Raw genomic sequence first — 16,270 nt, forward strand, 5'->3', positions numbered from 1 at the left:
ACTGCGGCCCCGAAGAATACTGAATAAATGCGCATCAGTGTGCTACCCTGCGCAGGGAACATGATATCATGGAGTTTCTAACATGGAGCAAGGTGAAGGTGACGCGACTATGCAGGACCGCCCCTGGTTACCTTCAGAGATCAGATGAGAACAGGCTGGTATGGCCGTAAGTGAGAGGCTTCCTCGACAACGGGGTTCATGTAGATACTGTAACCCATTTATTGGGATTTAAAAAACAATTTAGAGTGAAGCATATTGATTAGTTTCTACTTTTATTTTTAATAGCTGCCCATGACAGCACAGTTATAATGCATACTTAATGCAGCAATATTCACGTCATAAACAATTGTGAGTGTTTGCACAAAAACATCTACAGGTGCTCTGTGCATGTACAGTGATACTGATGTAACGCTTGAAGAATTTGACATTACTACATGAGTGGAAGAGCTCTTTGCGCAAGACTCACTAACCATCCTATTGGAAAATGAGCTTAAAGAGTGCCTCAGATCCGTTTCACTATTTAAACTGTCATTTGTGTGTTGAAATGCAAAAGCTTACGGCACCTGGTATTCCCAGAAAGTCTCCCATCCAAGTACTGACCAGGCCCGACCCAGCTTGGCTTCCGAGATCAGACGAGATCGGGCGCGTTCAGGGTGGTGTGGCCGTAAGCGAGGGACTGCTTCACAAACAGCCTCTTTATACATGCTGTGATGACGCAGTCATGCTTAGGTTTTTATGTCCTGTATATAAGTTGAATTGTCCAAAGCACAAAAATGTTGGACTTCCAAATGGTCCTAACACACTGTGTGCTCTCTGTCACTTTAACACTGTGCTGTGAGAAAGTAACATGTGTTATTATGGTGACGTTACCGCGGGAAAAGCATTTTTGCAGCTCAGTGTTGAAGCTGCAGTTCACAACAAAGGTTTGCATGTTTTCGCTGTAACATGTGAAGCTTAGTACAATTCTATATTTTAAAGTGCGTGACATTTGCCAAGTATAAAAGGTCTTTTATAGCGGGTTTCCCTCGCTTACGGCCATACCACCCTGAACACGCCCGATCTCGTCTGATCTCGGAAGCTAAGCAGGGTCGGGCCTGGTCAGTACTTGGATGGGAGACCGCCTGGGAATACCAGGTGCTGTAAGCTTTTGCACTCCCACACACAAACTGCAGAGGGCGCCGCTGCTCACTCAGTGGAGGCAGCTTGAGGAAAAGCTTCATGACAACATTTCCCTTTTGTGCAAAACAAAACAAAAGAACAGCAGGAACGAAATATTTAGGAAATACACAAACTTATTTATTCTGTAAATGTAGAGATGAGTGGATTAATACAGGAAAACAGCACTGCAGGATAGTCAATCACTGAACTGAACTACAAAAAGTCAAAAGTGCCCATCAGGTAGGCTGGAATCATACACGTTACCATCAACAATATAATTGTGAATGTTACACATACTTAAAGAAAGTTTACAACGAGCGAGATGTACAGACAATAGCCAAACACGGGTAAATGTGTAGTAAATGGCAGTGCAGTAAATCTGCCTAGTATGACATTAAATACACTTACTACTTCATATATCTCAGATCGTTTGTAACGAGCCACGGAAAGCAGTTGTAGCCACTGAAAAGATGGGCATAATACATTAGATGTCGGCTAGCGCGCGGCTAACATTTACCACAAAGAAAAAGGGTTAAACGCGCTATTCAGCGTCGTGTAATTTCCGCTAAATCCAGACTCTGTAAGTTAAGGTAAACACAGAAGAAATGCCAGTTTCCATTAAAAAAAATAGCGGACTTTCCGGCTTCTTCGCTCCTCCGCTGCGTGTTGTTGTTGTTTTGGTGACGCAACTTCCGCCGAACAGACGATTGGTCGTCTACAGTGGGATTCGGCGCTCCTATCGGCCCGAGTCTACAGTGTCTATGCTCACCGTAGACTCCGGGCCAATGAAAAGACGTAACCGTCTACACACAGCGTAGACTTTGCACTACCGTAGACTCGACTTTCTTCTTGTACTATCTGCTGTGACATCCCCCACCAAAAAAAAAAAAAAAAAAGTTGCATAAGTTTATCTTATGCGGTGCCATTCTTAACTATAACGGCAGATTCTGCGTACACTGCTGTCATCACTTATTATGAACTCCTGCTCATGACTTCAAGCTTGGTTTGTTTGTTTGGTTTTTTTGAAGTAGCCATGGAAAACATGCTTACTCCATAAAGAGGATTTTTTTGTGAATTTAATATTTAATCTAAAAAATATTTCGAACATGAAATAATATTGCTGTCATTATATTTTCAATCGGTAAATAAGTTATTTAAATAAACGTCAAAACGAAGTCTAGCAACCAGGAGGGAATCTGTAACATTACAAAAGTTGTTTTTTTGTTTGTTTGTTTGTTTGTTTGTTTTTAATACATATAAAAAAGGTGTATCTATTTTAGCTGTCGTTGTCCTTGGGCAAGAAACATACCTACCGCCTACTGGTGATGGCCAGAGGGGCCGATGGCGCGATAAGGCAGCCTCACTTCTGTCAGTCTGCCCCAGGGCAGCTGTGGCTACAACTGTAGCTGCCTCCACCAGTGTGTGAATGTGAGAGTGAATGAATAGTGGAATTGTAAAGCGCCATATAAATGCAATCCATTATTATTATTATTATTATTATTATTATTATTATTATTATTATTATTATTCGTTTATTAAATATTACAAGTTCTGAATTTTCAAAGGTTTCCCATAGGTCAACTAAAACTGAAGAGGCATTTTGGATTCCAAATTAAAATATTGTTCTGGAAAGCGATCGTAATGATTCAACAGCATAACTTTGTAATGGAATGAAAATTACCTTTTGAAAAGACCGCCAGTAAACAAGCAAAACATAACACATTCAAATAAAGTGCCAATAAATACTTTTACTTAACAGATGGGAACCACTCAAGTTCTAAAACATAATTTGTTAGTCAAGAACGGGAAATAATCTCTGCTGGGCATATAAAAATGGAGGGATAAAATAATTCAGTGTCCCAAAGGGATAAAATACAAAGTCCAAAGCCAGGGCTAGCTAAGCCACAAATCACTTACACTTCACAGGTTGATAACTTCTCCTGGTAACAATAGTTACCATGTGCGTAGCAGGCTGGCAATTATACGGGCCTCAGGGAGGTATTGTAGGCCGTGGCACATAGACAGAAAATATCGCAGCGGCGTTTGCAGTGTGGGCTGTAAGAAGAGTATGAATGTAATCAAACAAGCAATACCACCTCCAGACGAAAGCACAGAAATATGGAGGTGAATTAATATGCAGGTGATTCCAGGGAAACTCCTTTCCAAAAAAATATCCACACCAAAACCCGACGGCAACCTTTTATCCACCAAAGAGGGTTTTGTTCTGGCACAAAACATTAGTTTGTCTGGCCCGTGGACATATATAATTATCTGATTTGGTTACATTTGTGTTTGTTAATAAATGTAGTGATACTCTATCATATCAACAGGGGCAATTTTCTTCTCTATAATGAGAGAAAGGCTGTGCACATGTTAGCACAGACATAACAGCAGGATACAAACTCTTGAGAAATTAATAATAAAAAAAATCACAGATATTATAGAAAGGAAATAATTTCTGTGATCCATTCTCACCTTGCTGAGGAGAATCAACCATTTCCACAGAAATGGTTCAAATATAGCAGCTCGATCAGATTCCGAAATACATGTGAAACAAACTGTTAGAAATAAGTCAACTTCTGATTTACACTACACCGGACAAGCGATTTAACTGTTAAAGTCAACATAAACTGGTGCTTCACGCCACAATGAAGCACCAGTCTGCACAAGTCTGTTGCAGTTTCATCTCTGTATATGTAAAGCTGGAAAAGGAGCACCCTAGAAAAAGGGGGGAAACAGTTTATTCCTCTCAAAGGACGTGTTTAGACTGCACTAGCTGAATTCGACATCTTCTCTCAGCACAGTCTGAGTTTGTCTCTGACAGAAATTTACAGATGTGATGACTGAACTAATCTCTACAAAACAACAGGGAGGGGAAAAGGCTTCAGATCAATGTTCATTTAATCATTCACTATTTTAGTCAGGGGACTAAAATATATTTTTGTTTGGTGGTTTGACAGAAGTGGAAAGAGATTCAAGTCAAATTAAATTAACGAGACAAGCGGTTATAATCTTGAATGTAAAGCGCCATCTCGTGGCCATTTTTAATGAAATAGCAGGTGAAAATCCGCATCACACACTTTTTTCACATTTGTGAATATAGCATCTATTATTTACCAAAGTTAATAAATAGCTGTGCAAAGACGTCTCATGCTGCTTCTTGTCTGATCTCACTCACAATTATTGAATTATAACTGCGTGGTTAAAGTACTCAGAGTGCAGTAAAAGGACTGAAAGTGAGCAAAGTATCTGAGTTTGTGGTACACTGGATTGGACTTAATAACAGAAGGATAAAAAGCACAACAGAGACAAGTTAGAAAATTTGCATTATTTATTTATTTATTTTGGACATTAAACAGTTACGTGCAGTAACACAGGCCACAACCACAGACGCGATTATGAATATCTTAAGAAAAAGACTGAGAAAGATGTAATAAAGTCAAGCACTATAAAGGTAAAACAGACTGAACAGGAATTTATAAATATGTGAAAGCAAACATACTAAACTCTCTAGTGATGGATCCAGATTTTTCATCCAAACCTAGAAAAAGAAAATGCAGAAACATTAAGGTTGCTGTGTGATCATTTATCATAATCATTGATTTTAAAAGAATTTCTCATGATCATCTTCTTCATCTTCAGGAATCGTCACCATCACCTCTCTGTGAGGAGCAGAGAGCACTCGTGCTGCACATCCCACCTGTGTGCTGTGTTTACGTGAACCTGAGAGCACAGCTGTAGTGGTGACAGTGAATGTAGCGTTGGTGTTGGACACACTGACAGTGTTGTACTGTGAGAAGCTGAGGTCTTGTTGTGAGACACTGAGTGTTACAGTGGGAGCAGGTCGACCAGTGGCTGAACAGGAAACAACCCACTCTTCAGTAGAGTTTGACTCTCTGACATCAACAACAGGTTCATGCAGCTCTGTGAAGGATCAGGAGATATCATCAACATGTTCTTACAAACACACCAGCTGCTCACACATTTATATCAACTATGTTTGTTTGAGGTAAAAGTTCTTACTATAAACTTGGAGGTAGGGTTTCCCTGTCAGAGAGCCTTCAGGATAAGTGTTAAACAGACAGTCTTCAAGAGCTGACAGCTGACTTCAGCATCTTCTCCCACTGCTGCCAGCACAGTCTGCTGTGTTTGGACCACTGCTGTTAGAGCTGTAGGAGAATAACATCAGTTAAAGATGAACTGAGTGCTCTTGATGGGAAGACTGAAACAATAATTCAGGCTAGGGATTAGACTGAGTTTAATTTATGGCACTAAATAATAACAATGTATCAGGTTTCACATATGTGAATAAAATAATGTACTTCAATGATATTATTGGATGTCTAATATGGAATTTCAAAAACAAAAACAGTGCTACCAGTAAGATGTGTGTTATGTTTCTTTTTGGCAAATCAATTAAATTCACAATATTAATAAAGACGTGCAGAAGTATTATGTAGGATCTACATGTGTTCAAAAGACAAACACTTGGCTCTCTAATTATCCACTATGTTTGTCATTCCGAACTCATCCAAATTACAAATGATAATTAAAGACATTAAAAAGGTGCATCTCCTTGAGACTCTCTTTCACCTCCACGTTGCCTCTTACAGTTGTTTATCCCAGGAACTCTTCTGACATTACGTCTTTGTGTTTGACATTTAGCAACAATGATCCTGCTTTTGATCAGCTTTTTCATCAATAAAAAGGAGGAAGAAATGGTTAATATGATATCTGAGTATTTATTAATAGTTATCTGCATCTTATACCTGCTGAAATCAAGCTGTGACGAACTAGTTTGAATTATTTATCTACACTGCAGACTTTTCAATATAATGCTGGAAGTTTTACTACGTGACAACTAAATGACAACTATGTTGATCAATTACTGTTCACCAGTCACTGATCAACATAGTTGTCATTTTAATAGACTGATTACCTATAGACTATATTCAGACTTTAAATATAATACATTCAGCCCAATGAGACGTGTTACATTGGAAAATAAAAAAACAAACAAACAAACAAAACCCTTAATTAACACAAATAACATTACCTAACCTGCCTTTCTAATTCTAATTATTACTGTTGGTACCGGTATTGTCAACACCAGCTCCGTATTAACTTGTTATTGGCTCATTACCAAAAATTAGAGTATTGAGTATTAAGGTATTAAACACGGAATTGGTTGACTGATTGCGACCCGGTGTGAGAGCTTAACTTGCATCCAATTGTTCTCTGCAGTCCCTCATCAACTAAACGCCTACTGTGAAAGCTGCGTCTGTTAAAACAGACCCTTAAAACGTTTAAATATCACCGTTTTATGGCTGTAGGTCTACCTGTTAGTGACATCCGGCGTTTCTTTTTTGTCAGATTTGATGTAAATGCAGCTTTTATGTTCCAACCGTGTTAGGTATTTTAGTACCATGGGAGCATTTACTGGATATTGTTTTATAGTGACATTATGCAGGAAAACTCTGTCATTCAATAAGGCCCCTTTGTTTTAGTTATTTTTCTCTTTGACCCAAGAATTGATGTGTGAGAATCACAGGCTGGTACAAGGTTGAAATACCACAGAGATCACTCCCTCAGCTACATTAGTTTCTTAATCTTTTAGACGCCTGTTGAAGGCCAAATGGTTTGTTTCAGATTTCACTAATGTAAGAACTCTTCGTTTTGTGCCTTGAAAATATGTCGCTGAGATAATCACAATTGTAGCTGAACTAATAAACTACACAAAGGATGCTTCTTCACCCAAGGGCAGGAAGACGCTCCCTTATCTTGGTCTGTACTGGTTTAAACTGATAAATCTGCTGTCTCGTGAATTTTACCCTCTATATAAACTGTTGTACTTGTGAATAAAGTTGAGTCACTTTGGGAAGACAATCTAAAGCAGTCTCTGTTTTCTTGTTCTCCCAAGCTGCTCCCGAGCTGCTCGTACTAACACGCTGAATGGCATGCTTGAATATTACTTGAGAATATATTTGACTGTGTTACAGACTAAGGGACATTCTCTGCTGATAGGTGAAGGTACATTCTCTGCTGATAGACGTCCACGCCTCGGAGGAAGCCGATCCACGGAGTAGGCCCTGGAAACAGTTTCCTTCAAACCGTGAAAATGAAAGTTAGTCGAGATCACGCTTCATCAATTTCAATTTAAGCTGATGACTTTCTTTAGTAACACTTTCTTAACTCTAAATTTATACTCGTTCAATATATGTTGTGATTTCTTCTGTCTATCGCCCAAATTCATATAAATAAATTCAGAAATGAAACAGTGTATCTCACTCACCGTTTGGAAAAAACGCCAGCAAACTAGAGACAAACGTGATTGCGCGTCCTGCCATGTTGTCTGTTTATCGCTAAATTTCTTCTTCTTCTTCTTCAGTCAAGTTTAACGGCAGCTTGCATCCAAAACTGTTGCATTACCGCCATCTCCTGTCTGGTAACCGTCCGTCACTCCTGAATCCTCAGATCCTCTTGATGAGACCAGTACTTCTCAAAAAACGAAAAACCACCACTTTCCCTTCACCATGACTTAACTTATTAACCACTTTTTCAAATGTAAGTTCCCTTCCACCGCTCATTTCACCCCACATCACCCTCCTGTGACTTACATACTTCCTACACCGCTAAATTTCAAAACTTCAAACTGCACAAGAGAAGCTCGGCCAGTCCATGTCACAGGGTGTGTAGTGAGAACGACAAAGCAAAACATGATCCCTCTCATTAATCACAGCTACAAAATTACTATTTTGTAAAATCTCTCGGCCGTTTGACATCACGCTTATTCCTCGTTGTCCCCTCTTCAGTGTGTAGTGGAACAGACCAACAACTTACTTTCACTTTCGTTTTAAACGCACAGCCAGACTGACAAATGTAAGATGAAACTCTTCAAACACCTCAGATTAAGTTGTGAAACATATCTAATGTATTTAGACGAGCACTTGCAGTCTATGAAACTGTAAACAAAACATGAGCTCTTTCCACATAAGCAGGACTGACTGAATCTCACTGCTGCTCAAATTTGCAGTGTTCATATTTAATCTGCACTTATGGGGTCACTGACTTCAACACAAGAAGAAAGAACATCACACACTTCACATCTTACACTCCATGTTACAAAATATCAAAACATTATATCTAATTAATTGTTTTTAACAGTATGATACTAAGATTTGCCCATGAAACAGAAGTAGAAGCTATTATTTATCAGAGTTACGGACATTATGAAGTGGTGCAAAGCTCGATTAGTTAGTTAGTAAAACAGCTTTGTGAAGTATCAAGACATGTAAGGAGTATTTAATACATGAAAGACCACGAAAAGGAGTACTTTTTCTTGGCACGAACTGCAAAGACTAAAGAGAAGAGGGAGAAAATCCCAGAGAAGACCCAGACTGCAGAGACAGAGGCTCACTGTCAGTCCTTTCAGAGAGGCAATGAACCACATAGCTCTTGTAGTGGTGAAAGTAATGTTTCAGTCATGACTAATAGAGAATCTTGTGCATTATTTAATGCATATTTACGAATTCTGAATTTTCAAAGATTTCCCATAAATCAACTAAAACTGACGAGGCATTTTGGATTCCAAATTATAATATTGGTCTTGAAAGCGATCATAATGATTCAACAGCATAACTTTGTAATGGAATGAAAATTACCCTTTGAAAAGACCGCCAGTAAACAAGCAAAACATTAAAAATTTGTCATCCTGAAAAATTCAAATAAGGTGCCAATAAATACTTTTACTTGGTAATAGATGGGAACCACTCAAGTTCTAAAACACAATTTATTAGTCAAGAACGGGAAATAATCTCTGTGTCACGACCTGCAGGATCAGCAAGGCGCTGATCATAATATCCCTGCTCCTGGCTCTTTCTCTCTGTCCCTCTCTGGGCAAGGTCTCCTTTTCACATTCTCCTCCACGTTTCATGCTAGCTGCTAAAGTGACTGTCCACTCTGCCTCCCACTCCCTTCAGGCACTGATTGACTCCGGGGTGGAGCAGAGTTTCATGGATGCTTCCCTGGCTCTCGAACTCAAAGTTAACACACAAGCATTTCCCCACTCCTTGCAGGTCACCACCTTAAATGGTCAGCGTCTTCCCAATATAACTCATATTACAGAACCCGCGTCCCTAACTCTATCTGGTAATCACAATAAAATGTTACAGTTCTATGTTTTAAATTAACGAGACAAGCGGTTATAATCTTGAATGTAAAGCGCCATCTCGTGGCCATTTTTAATGAAATAGCAGGTGAAAATCCGCATCACACTTTTTTCACATTTGTGAATATGGCATCTATTATTTACCAAAGTTAATAAATAGCTGTGCAAAGACGTCTCATGCTGCTTCTTGTCTGATCTCACTCACAATTATTGAATTATAACTGCGTGGTTAAAGTACTCAGAGTGCAGTAAAAGGACTGAAAGTGAGCAAAGTATCTGAGTTTGTGGTACACTGGATTGGACCCAACAACAGAAGGATAAAAAGCACAACAGAGACAAGTCAGAAAATTTGCATTATTTATTTATTTATTTATTTAGGACATTAAACAGTTACGTGCAGTAACACAGGCCACAACCACAGATGCGATTATGAATATCTTAAGAAAAAGACTGAGAAAGATGTAATAAAGTCAAGCACTATAAAGGTAAAACAGACTGAACAGGAATTTATAAATATGTGAAAGCAAACATACTAAACTCTCTAGTGATGGATCCAGATTTTTCATCCAAACCTAGAAAAAGAAACCCAAACATTAAGATTGCTGTGTGATCATTTATCATAATCAATGATTTTGAAATTAAAATGTTAAAAGTGCTTCAACCATTACAATAAAAACCTACACTAAACAAATATGTGTCAACACACAATTCAAGGTTCAACAGCTTCATTGTCAATGTAAAAATGGAAAGTTACAGTAATGCAGTTTTTTAGTGTGGTGTTCAAAAGAAGATAACAAAAATATTAAAAAGTGCTAATAAAAAATGTAGTCCACAACAGTGTTCACTTAAGGTGCGAAATACTTAAAAGAATCAAATTTGCAACGACCAAAGTCCAAAACTCATCCTGATAAAAATGCTGCAGCACTCGTTTTAACGAGCAACAGCTCTCTACTGTTACAACATGTTGCTGCTGTTAATCAATACAATTTAATACAGTTGTGCTTCAAATAGAACAAAAAATGTGACATGACAAATAATTAGGTCACACAAAAGGCTCTTACACTCAAACAGATATACATGTGTTTGCTATACCATATATCAGCAAGAGAAGATACGACCTCTCCTAGGTGTGTGATCTATGCCAGAACACTCTGTAGAGGAGTGAACGCACCCCCCTTCATGCTACACAGAGTTGTTACAGACCTCCTAGGATGAGACATTCTTTCAATCTACACATGATTATATACTTCTAAGCATATATGAGTAAATATTTATTTACAGCTCAAGTTTTCTTGCTGCTCGTGATGGTGGTTTTATGGGATCATTTGTTGGGCTGTTGTTATTTGGTGTTTGTTGTCTTATCTCCTCGCTCTCCATCTTGATTAAAGGTGTTTGGTTCCTTTAGATAAAAACAAAATATGAGATCATTACTACTTTCAATAACGCCACCACATTTCTAAAGCATCTGAATTCTGTTTGTCGTGTAAAAACAATATACAACAATTTAAAAATACATTTAAAATGTATATTTAAATAAAATGGTACAAAGACAAAAAAATGAAATATTAAAACTGAGACATTTTAATTATATGAAAAAAAAAATCTCATTTGAATTTCATGCCAGGAACACATTTCAGAACATTTGGGACAGAGACAAAAAAGACTGAAGATATTATGCAATGCATACAAATATCTGGTGAAGTATGTTATAATCAATGAGATAAACTGGCAACAGGTAACAGAAATGATATATAATGATATGATAAAATATAAAAAGAGCCCCAGAGGTAGCTGAGTCTTTGGAAGCGTGGTCAGGCAAAAGCCTCTGTGCTCTGAAATGGCTCAGGTTTACACATTTGAATGTGAACAAACAACAACACTTCTGGAACAATCTTTGTCCAAACATTGTAGAGTTTCCATCATCTGCTCTATTTAAAGATTCAGAGAATCTGGCGATATCTCTGCACACACTGAGTGATCATCATCTTTGGACTCTCAGGCTACACTGAAAACAGACGACACTGTGACAGTGAACAGAAAACCAAACTAGATCCAGGAATGACACCACCCTCTCTGGGACCGTGGGACTGACACAAAGTCCAAAACTGTTGTGTGGTCTGACCGATCACCACCTGAAATTCATCTTAGAAATCATGGACCACATCCTCAAAGTTACAGAAGAGAGGGACCATCTGGGGCGGACTCGTGCACATGGTGGACATCGGTGAAGAGACCATTAATGCTGAAACATGTAGACAGGTTTGGGAGCAACCACCTGGAAAACATCTGCTAATACTAGTCTACTTCTACTAGTGTATGTGCAGCAGATGTTTGTGGCTGGGTGTTCAAAAACACGGCATGCATTTTTAATTTCTCCTTGATATTTGGCCCGATGAATATTATGAATATTGGGGCCCGATGAATGTAAAAACAAAGAATTACCAGATTTTTTTTTACCTGATTTTTGTTTCTAAGAAAAATGAGAGCCACATGAGGATATTCATTTAAAATTTTGATAGAACAGTAGCAGTATAATGTCCTCGTAAGTGGATATCAGGCCCTAGAGCAAAATTTTGTATTTTGGTCTAAATAACCCAAAATGTGATGTCCACATATGTGGATGCCAGGTCCTAGCAGGTTAAATGATATTCCCACGAATTAATGAAAAAAATAACAAAAAGAATTTGAATAATTATCAAACAGTCTTACCCGTCCATCTTATTGGTTGACTTTTGTGGTGTTTTGCTCTTCTCATGGTCCCTGAGTGACAGAGGGATTTAAGGTTTAAAGTTTAAAGTCAGTACTATAAATATCTGCAGATATTACTGGATAGATGTGGGTTAGGTTCTTAGGGTCATAAATCATTATTATATTAACATATCCAGGAATGACACCATATATTATCATATTAACAAGAAGACACATATTAAACCACATGTGAAAGTTACCTCTGCTTGTCTTTTTCTTTAAGACGAACAGTGACGAGCAGAATTACACAACCAAGGACCAACACCGGTACTACAGCTGATACAATTATCACGGTGGAATCTGAGAGAAAAGCAAGGAAAATGTGACACTGAACAACACGGATACATTAATCATGGATAAAAAGGAAATGCAGAAGTACTAAGTTCATTGATATTAGGTCTCAGTCGAACTAACCCAGATATAATCGATCTATAAATTTGTGACTGAAAGAGTTTCTCACCATATTCATGATCAGACGTCTGCTGGACCTCAGGAATCGTCACCATCACCTCTCTGTGAGGAGCAGAGAGCACTCGTGCTGCACATCCCACCTGTGTGCTGTGTTTACATGAACCTGAGAGCACAGCTGTAGTGGTGACAGTGAATGTAGCGTTGGTGTTGGACACACTGACAGTGTTGTACTGTGAGAAGCTGAGGTCTTGTTGTGAGACACTGAGTGTTACAGTGGGAGCAGGTCGACCAGTGGCTGAACAGGAAACAACCCACTCTTCAGTAGAGTTTGACTCTCTGACATCAACAACAGGTTCATGCAGCTCTGTGAAGGATCAGGAGATATCATCAACATGTTCTTACAAACACACCAGCTGCTCACACATTTATATCAACTATGTTTGTTTGAGGTAAAAGTTCTTACTATAAACTCGGAGGTAGGGTCTCCCTGTCAGAGAGCCTTCAGGATAAGTGTTAAACAGACAGTGATAGAAGGCTTCATCCTCATATGTCACATTCCTGATGACTATGGAGCAGTTCTGTAGTCCAGTGTATATAAACCCAACTTTATCTGTAAAGCCATCATTCACTCTCTGACCATAGTACTTGCTGTAGGTGGCAACATTTGTCTCCACATCAGGAGAGATTTTCTGCCATGTGACCTGAAGGACGTCTTTAGTCTTCAAGAGCTGACAGCTGACTTCAGCATCTTCTCCCACTGCTGCCAGCACAGTCTGCTGTGTTTGGATCACTGCTGTTAGAGCTGCATGGAGAATAACATCAGTTAAAGATGAACTGAGTGCTCTTGATGGGAAGACTGAAACAATAATTCGGGCTAGGGATTAGACTGAGTTTAATTTATGGCACTAAATAATAACAATGTATCAGGTTTCACATATGTGAATAAAATAATGTACTTCAATGATATTATTGGATGTCTCATATGGAATTTCAAAAACAAAAACAGTGCTACCAGTAAGATGTGTGTTATGTTTCTTTTTGGCAAATCAATTAAATTCACAATATTAATAAAGACGTGCAGAAGTATTATGTAGGATCTAGATGTGTTCAAAAGACAAACACTTGGCTCTCTAATTATCCACTATGTTTGTCATTCCGAACTCATCCAAATTACAAATGATAATTAAAGACATTAAAAAGGTGCATCTCCTTGAGACTCTCTTTCACCTCCACGTTGCCTCTTACAGTTGTTTATCCCAGGAACTCTTCTGACATTACGTCTTTGTGTTTGACATTTAGCAACAATGATCCTGCTTTTGATCAGCTTTTTCATCAATAAAAAGGAGGAAGAAATGGTTAATATGATATCTGAGTATTTATTAATAGTTATCTGCATCATATACCTGCTGAAATCAAGCTGTGACGAACTAGTTTGAATTATTTATCTACACTGCAGACTTTTCAATATAATGCTGGAAGCTTTACTACGTGATACCGATCAGTGTCTAACAATGCCACCTGTGAAATCTGACATGAAGAACAGGTCGATGAAGCTCTGCAAAGGATGAAGGTTTCAAAATATAACATGTGCGACAGTTTTTACAAGCAACTCAACTTTTGGCTCACAAATGCTGGTACACCATGGTTGGAAACAATAAGATTTGTGACAAGTGACTTAACCATTAAAGTGAATATAAATTTTGACTAATTATTGTTAATCAATTACTGTTCACCAGTCACTGATCAACATAGTTGTCAACAATTCTAATTATTACTGTTGGTACCGGTATTGTCAACACCAGCTCCGTATTAACTTGTTATTGGCTCATTACCAAAAATTAGAGTATTGAGTATTAAGGTATTAAACACGGAATTGGTTGACTGATTGCGACCCGGTGTGAGAGCTTAACTTGCATCCAATTGTTCTCTGCAGTCCCTCATCAACTAAACGCCTACTGTGAAAGCTGCGTCTGTTAAAACAGACCCTTAAAACGTTTAAATATCACCGTTTTATGGCTGTAGGTCTACCTGTTAGTGACATCCGGCGTTTCTTTTTTGTCAGACTTGATGTAAATGCAGCTTTTATGTTCCAACCGTGAAAATGAAAGTTAGTCGAGATCACGCTTCATCAATTTCAATTTAAGCTGATGACTTTCTTTAGTAACACTTTCTTAACTCTAAATTTATACTCGTTCAATATATGTTGTGATTTCTTCTGTCTATCGCCCAAATTCATATAAATAAATTCAGAAATGAAACAGTGTATCTCACTCACCGTTTGGAAAAAACGCCAGCAAACTAGAGACAAACGTGATTGCGCGTCCTGCCATGTTGTCTGTTTATCGCTAAATTTCTTCTTCTTCTTCTTCAGTCAAGTTTAACGGCAGCTTGCATCCAAAACTGTTGCATTACCGCCATCTCCTGTCTGGTAACCGTCCGTCACTCCTGAATCCTCAGATCCTCTTGATGAGACCAGTACTTCTCAAAAAACGAAAAACCACCACTTTCCCTTCACCATGACTTAACTTATTAACCACTTTTTCAAATGTAAGTTCCCTTCCACCGCTCATTTCACCCCACATCACCCTCCTGTGACTTACATACTTCCTACACCGCTAAATTTCAAAACTTCAAACTGCACAAGAGAAGCTCGGCCAGTCCATGTCACAGGGTGTGTAGTGAGAACGACAAAGCAAAACATGATCCCTCTCATTAATCACAGCTACAAAATTACTATTTTGTAAAATCTCTCGGCCGTTTGACATCACGCTTATTCCTCGTTGTCCCCTCTTCAGTGTGTAGTGGAACAGACCAACAACTTACTTTCACCTTCGTTTTAAACGCACAGCCAGACTGACAAATGTAAGATGAAACTCTTCAAACACCTCAGATTAAGTTGTGAAACATATCTAATGTATTTAGACGAGCACTTGCAGTCTATGAAACTGTAAACAAAACATGAGCTCTTTCCACATAAGCAGGACTGACTGAATCTCACTGCTGCTCAAATTTGCAGTGTTCATATTTAATCTGCACTTATGGGGTCACTGACTTCAACACAAGAAGAAAGAACATCACACACTTCACATCTTACACTCCATGTTACAAAATATCAAAACATTATATCTAATTAATTGTTTTTAACAGTATGATACTAAGATTTGCCCATGAAACAGAAGTAGAAGCTATTATTTATCAGAGTTACGGACATTATGAAGTGGTGCAAAGCTCGATTAGTTAGTTAGTAAAACAGCTTTGTGAAGTATCAAGACATGTAAGGAGTATTTAATACATGAAAGACCACGAAAAGGAGTACTTTTTCTTGGCACGAACTGCAAAGACTAAAGAGAAGAGGGAGAAAATCCCAGAGAAGACCCAGACTGCAGAGACAGAGGCTCACTGTCAGTCCTTTCAGAGAGGCAATGAACCACATAGCTCTTGTAGTGGTGAAAGTAATGTTTCAGTCATGACTAATAGAGAATCTTGTGCATTATTTAATGCATATTTACGAATTCTGAATTTTCAAAGATTTCCCATAAATCAACTAAAACTGACGAGGCATTTTGGATTCCAAATTATAATATTGGTCTTGAAAGCGATCATAATGATTCAACAGCATAACTTTGTAATGGAATGAAAATTACCCTTTGAAAAGACCGCCAGTAAACAAGCAAAACATTAAAAATTTGTCATCCTGAAAAATTCAAATAAGGTGCCAATAAATACTTTTACTTGGTAATAGATGGGAACCACTCAAGTTCTAAAACATAATTTATTAGTCAAGAA

General features: G+C 38.2%; 2 protein-coding genes and 2 non-coding genes across 5 annotated transcripts in view; 1 reads left to right on the forward strand and 3 right to left on the reverse strand.

Annotated features, from left to right (window-relative positions):
• LOC146681888 (OX-2 membrane glycoprotein-like) overlaps window positions 1-7,548 on the reverse strand; it is an 88,524-nt gene extending 80,976 nt beyond the window's left edge. Inside the window, exons 1-2 of one of the 2 annotated variants that reach the window (XR_014918261.1) lie at window positions 7,451-7,513; window positions 5,196-5,327 (exon numbers count right to left, since the gene is read on the reverse strand). Coding sequence is in view for 1 of the 2 variants with exons in the window: in XM_085449698.1 (XP_085305824.1) it covers window positions 7,451-7,505 (55 nt within the window). In the remaining variant the exon portion in view is untranslated. Of the gene's footprint in view, window positions 1-5,195; window positions 5,328-7,450 lie in introns of those variants that run through there. The other variant, XM_085449698.1, reaches the window with a different exon arrangement.
• LOC146681953 (5S ribosomal RNA) lies at window positions 552-670 on the reverse strand. The gene has a single exon (XR_014918415.1). It is a non-coding gene; the product is annotated as a 5S ribosomal RNA (ribosomal RNA).
• Window positions 1,028-1,146, forward strand: LOC146681954 (5S ribosomal RNA). Its single transcript, XR_014918474.1, has one exon. It is a non-coding gene; the product is annotated as a 5S ribosomal RNA (ribosomal RNA).
• A 2,151-nt stretch (window positions 7,549-9,699) lies between the features above and the next one.
• Window positions 9,700-14,855, reverse strand: LOC146681955 (nectin-3-like). Its single transcript, XM_085449697.1, has 7 exons — window positions 14,760-14,855; window positions 12,948-13,286; window positions 12,534-12,848; window positions 12,274-12,373; window positions 12,035-12,085; window positions 10,605-10,724; window positions 9,700-9,897 (listed from the first exon to the last, which is right to left on the reverse strand). The coding sequence occupies exons 1-7, from the start codon at window positions 14,812-14,814 to the stop codon at window positions 9,888-9,890; spliced, it is 990 nt and encodes a 329-aa protein (XP_085305823.1). The 5' UTR covers window positions 14,815-14,855; the 3' UTR covers window positions 9,700-9,887.
• Window positions 14,856-16,270: the final 1,415 nt, after the last annotated feature.

Source organism: Copadichromis virginalis, linkage group LG23 (assembly GCF_057382275.1).
Source record: "Copadichromis virginalis isolate Kocher_CV1m ecotype Utaka linkage group LG23, C_Virginalis_male_GT1.1, whole genome shotgun sequence".
NCBI classification, from domain to species: domain Eukaryota; kingdom Metazoa; phylum Chordata; class Actinopteri; order Cichliformes; family Cichlidae; genus Copadichromis; species Copadichromis virginalis.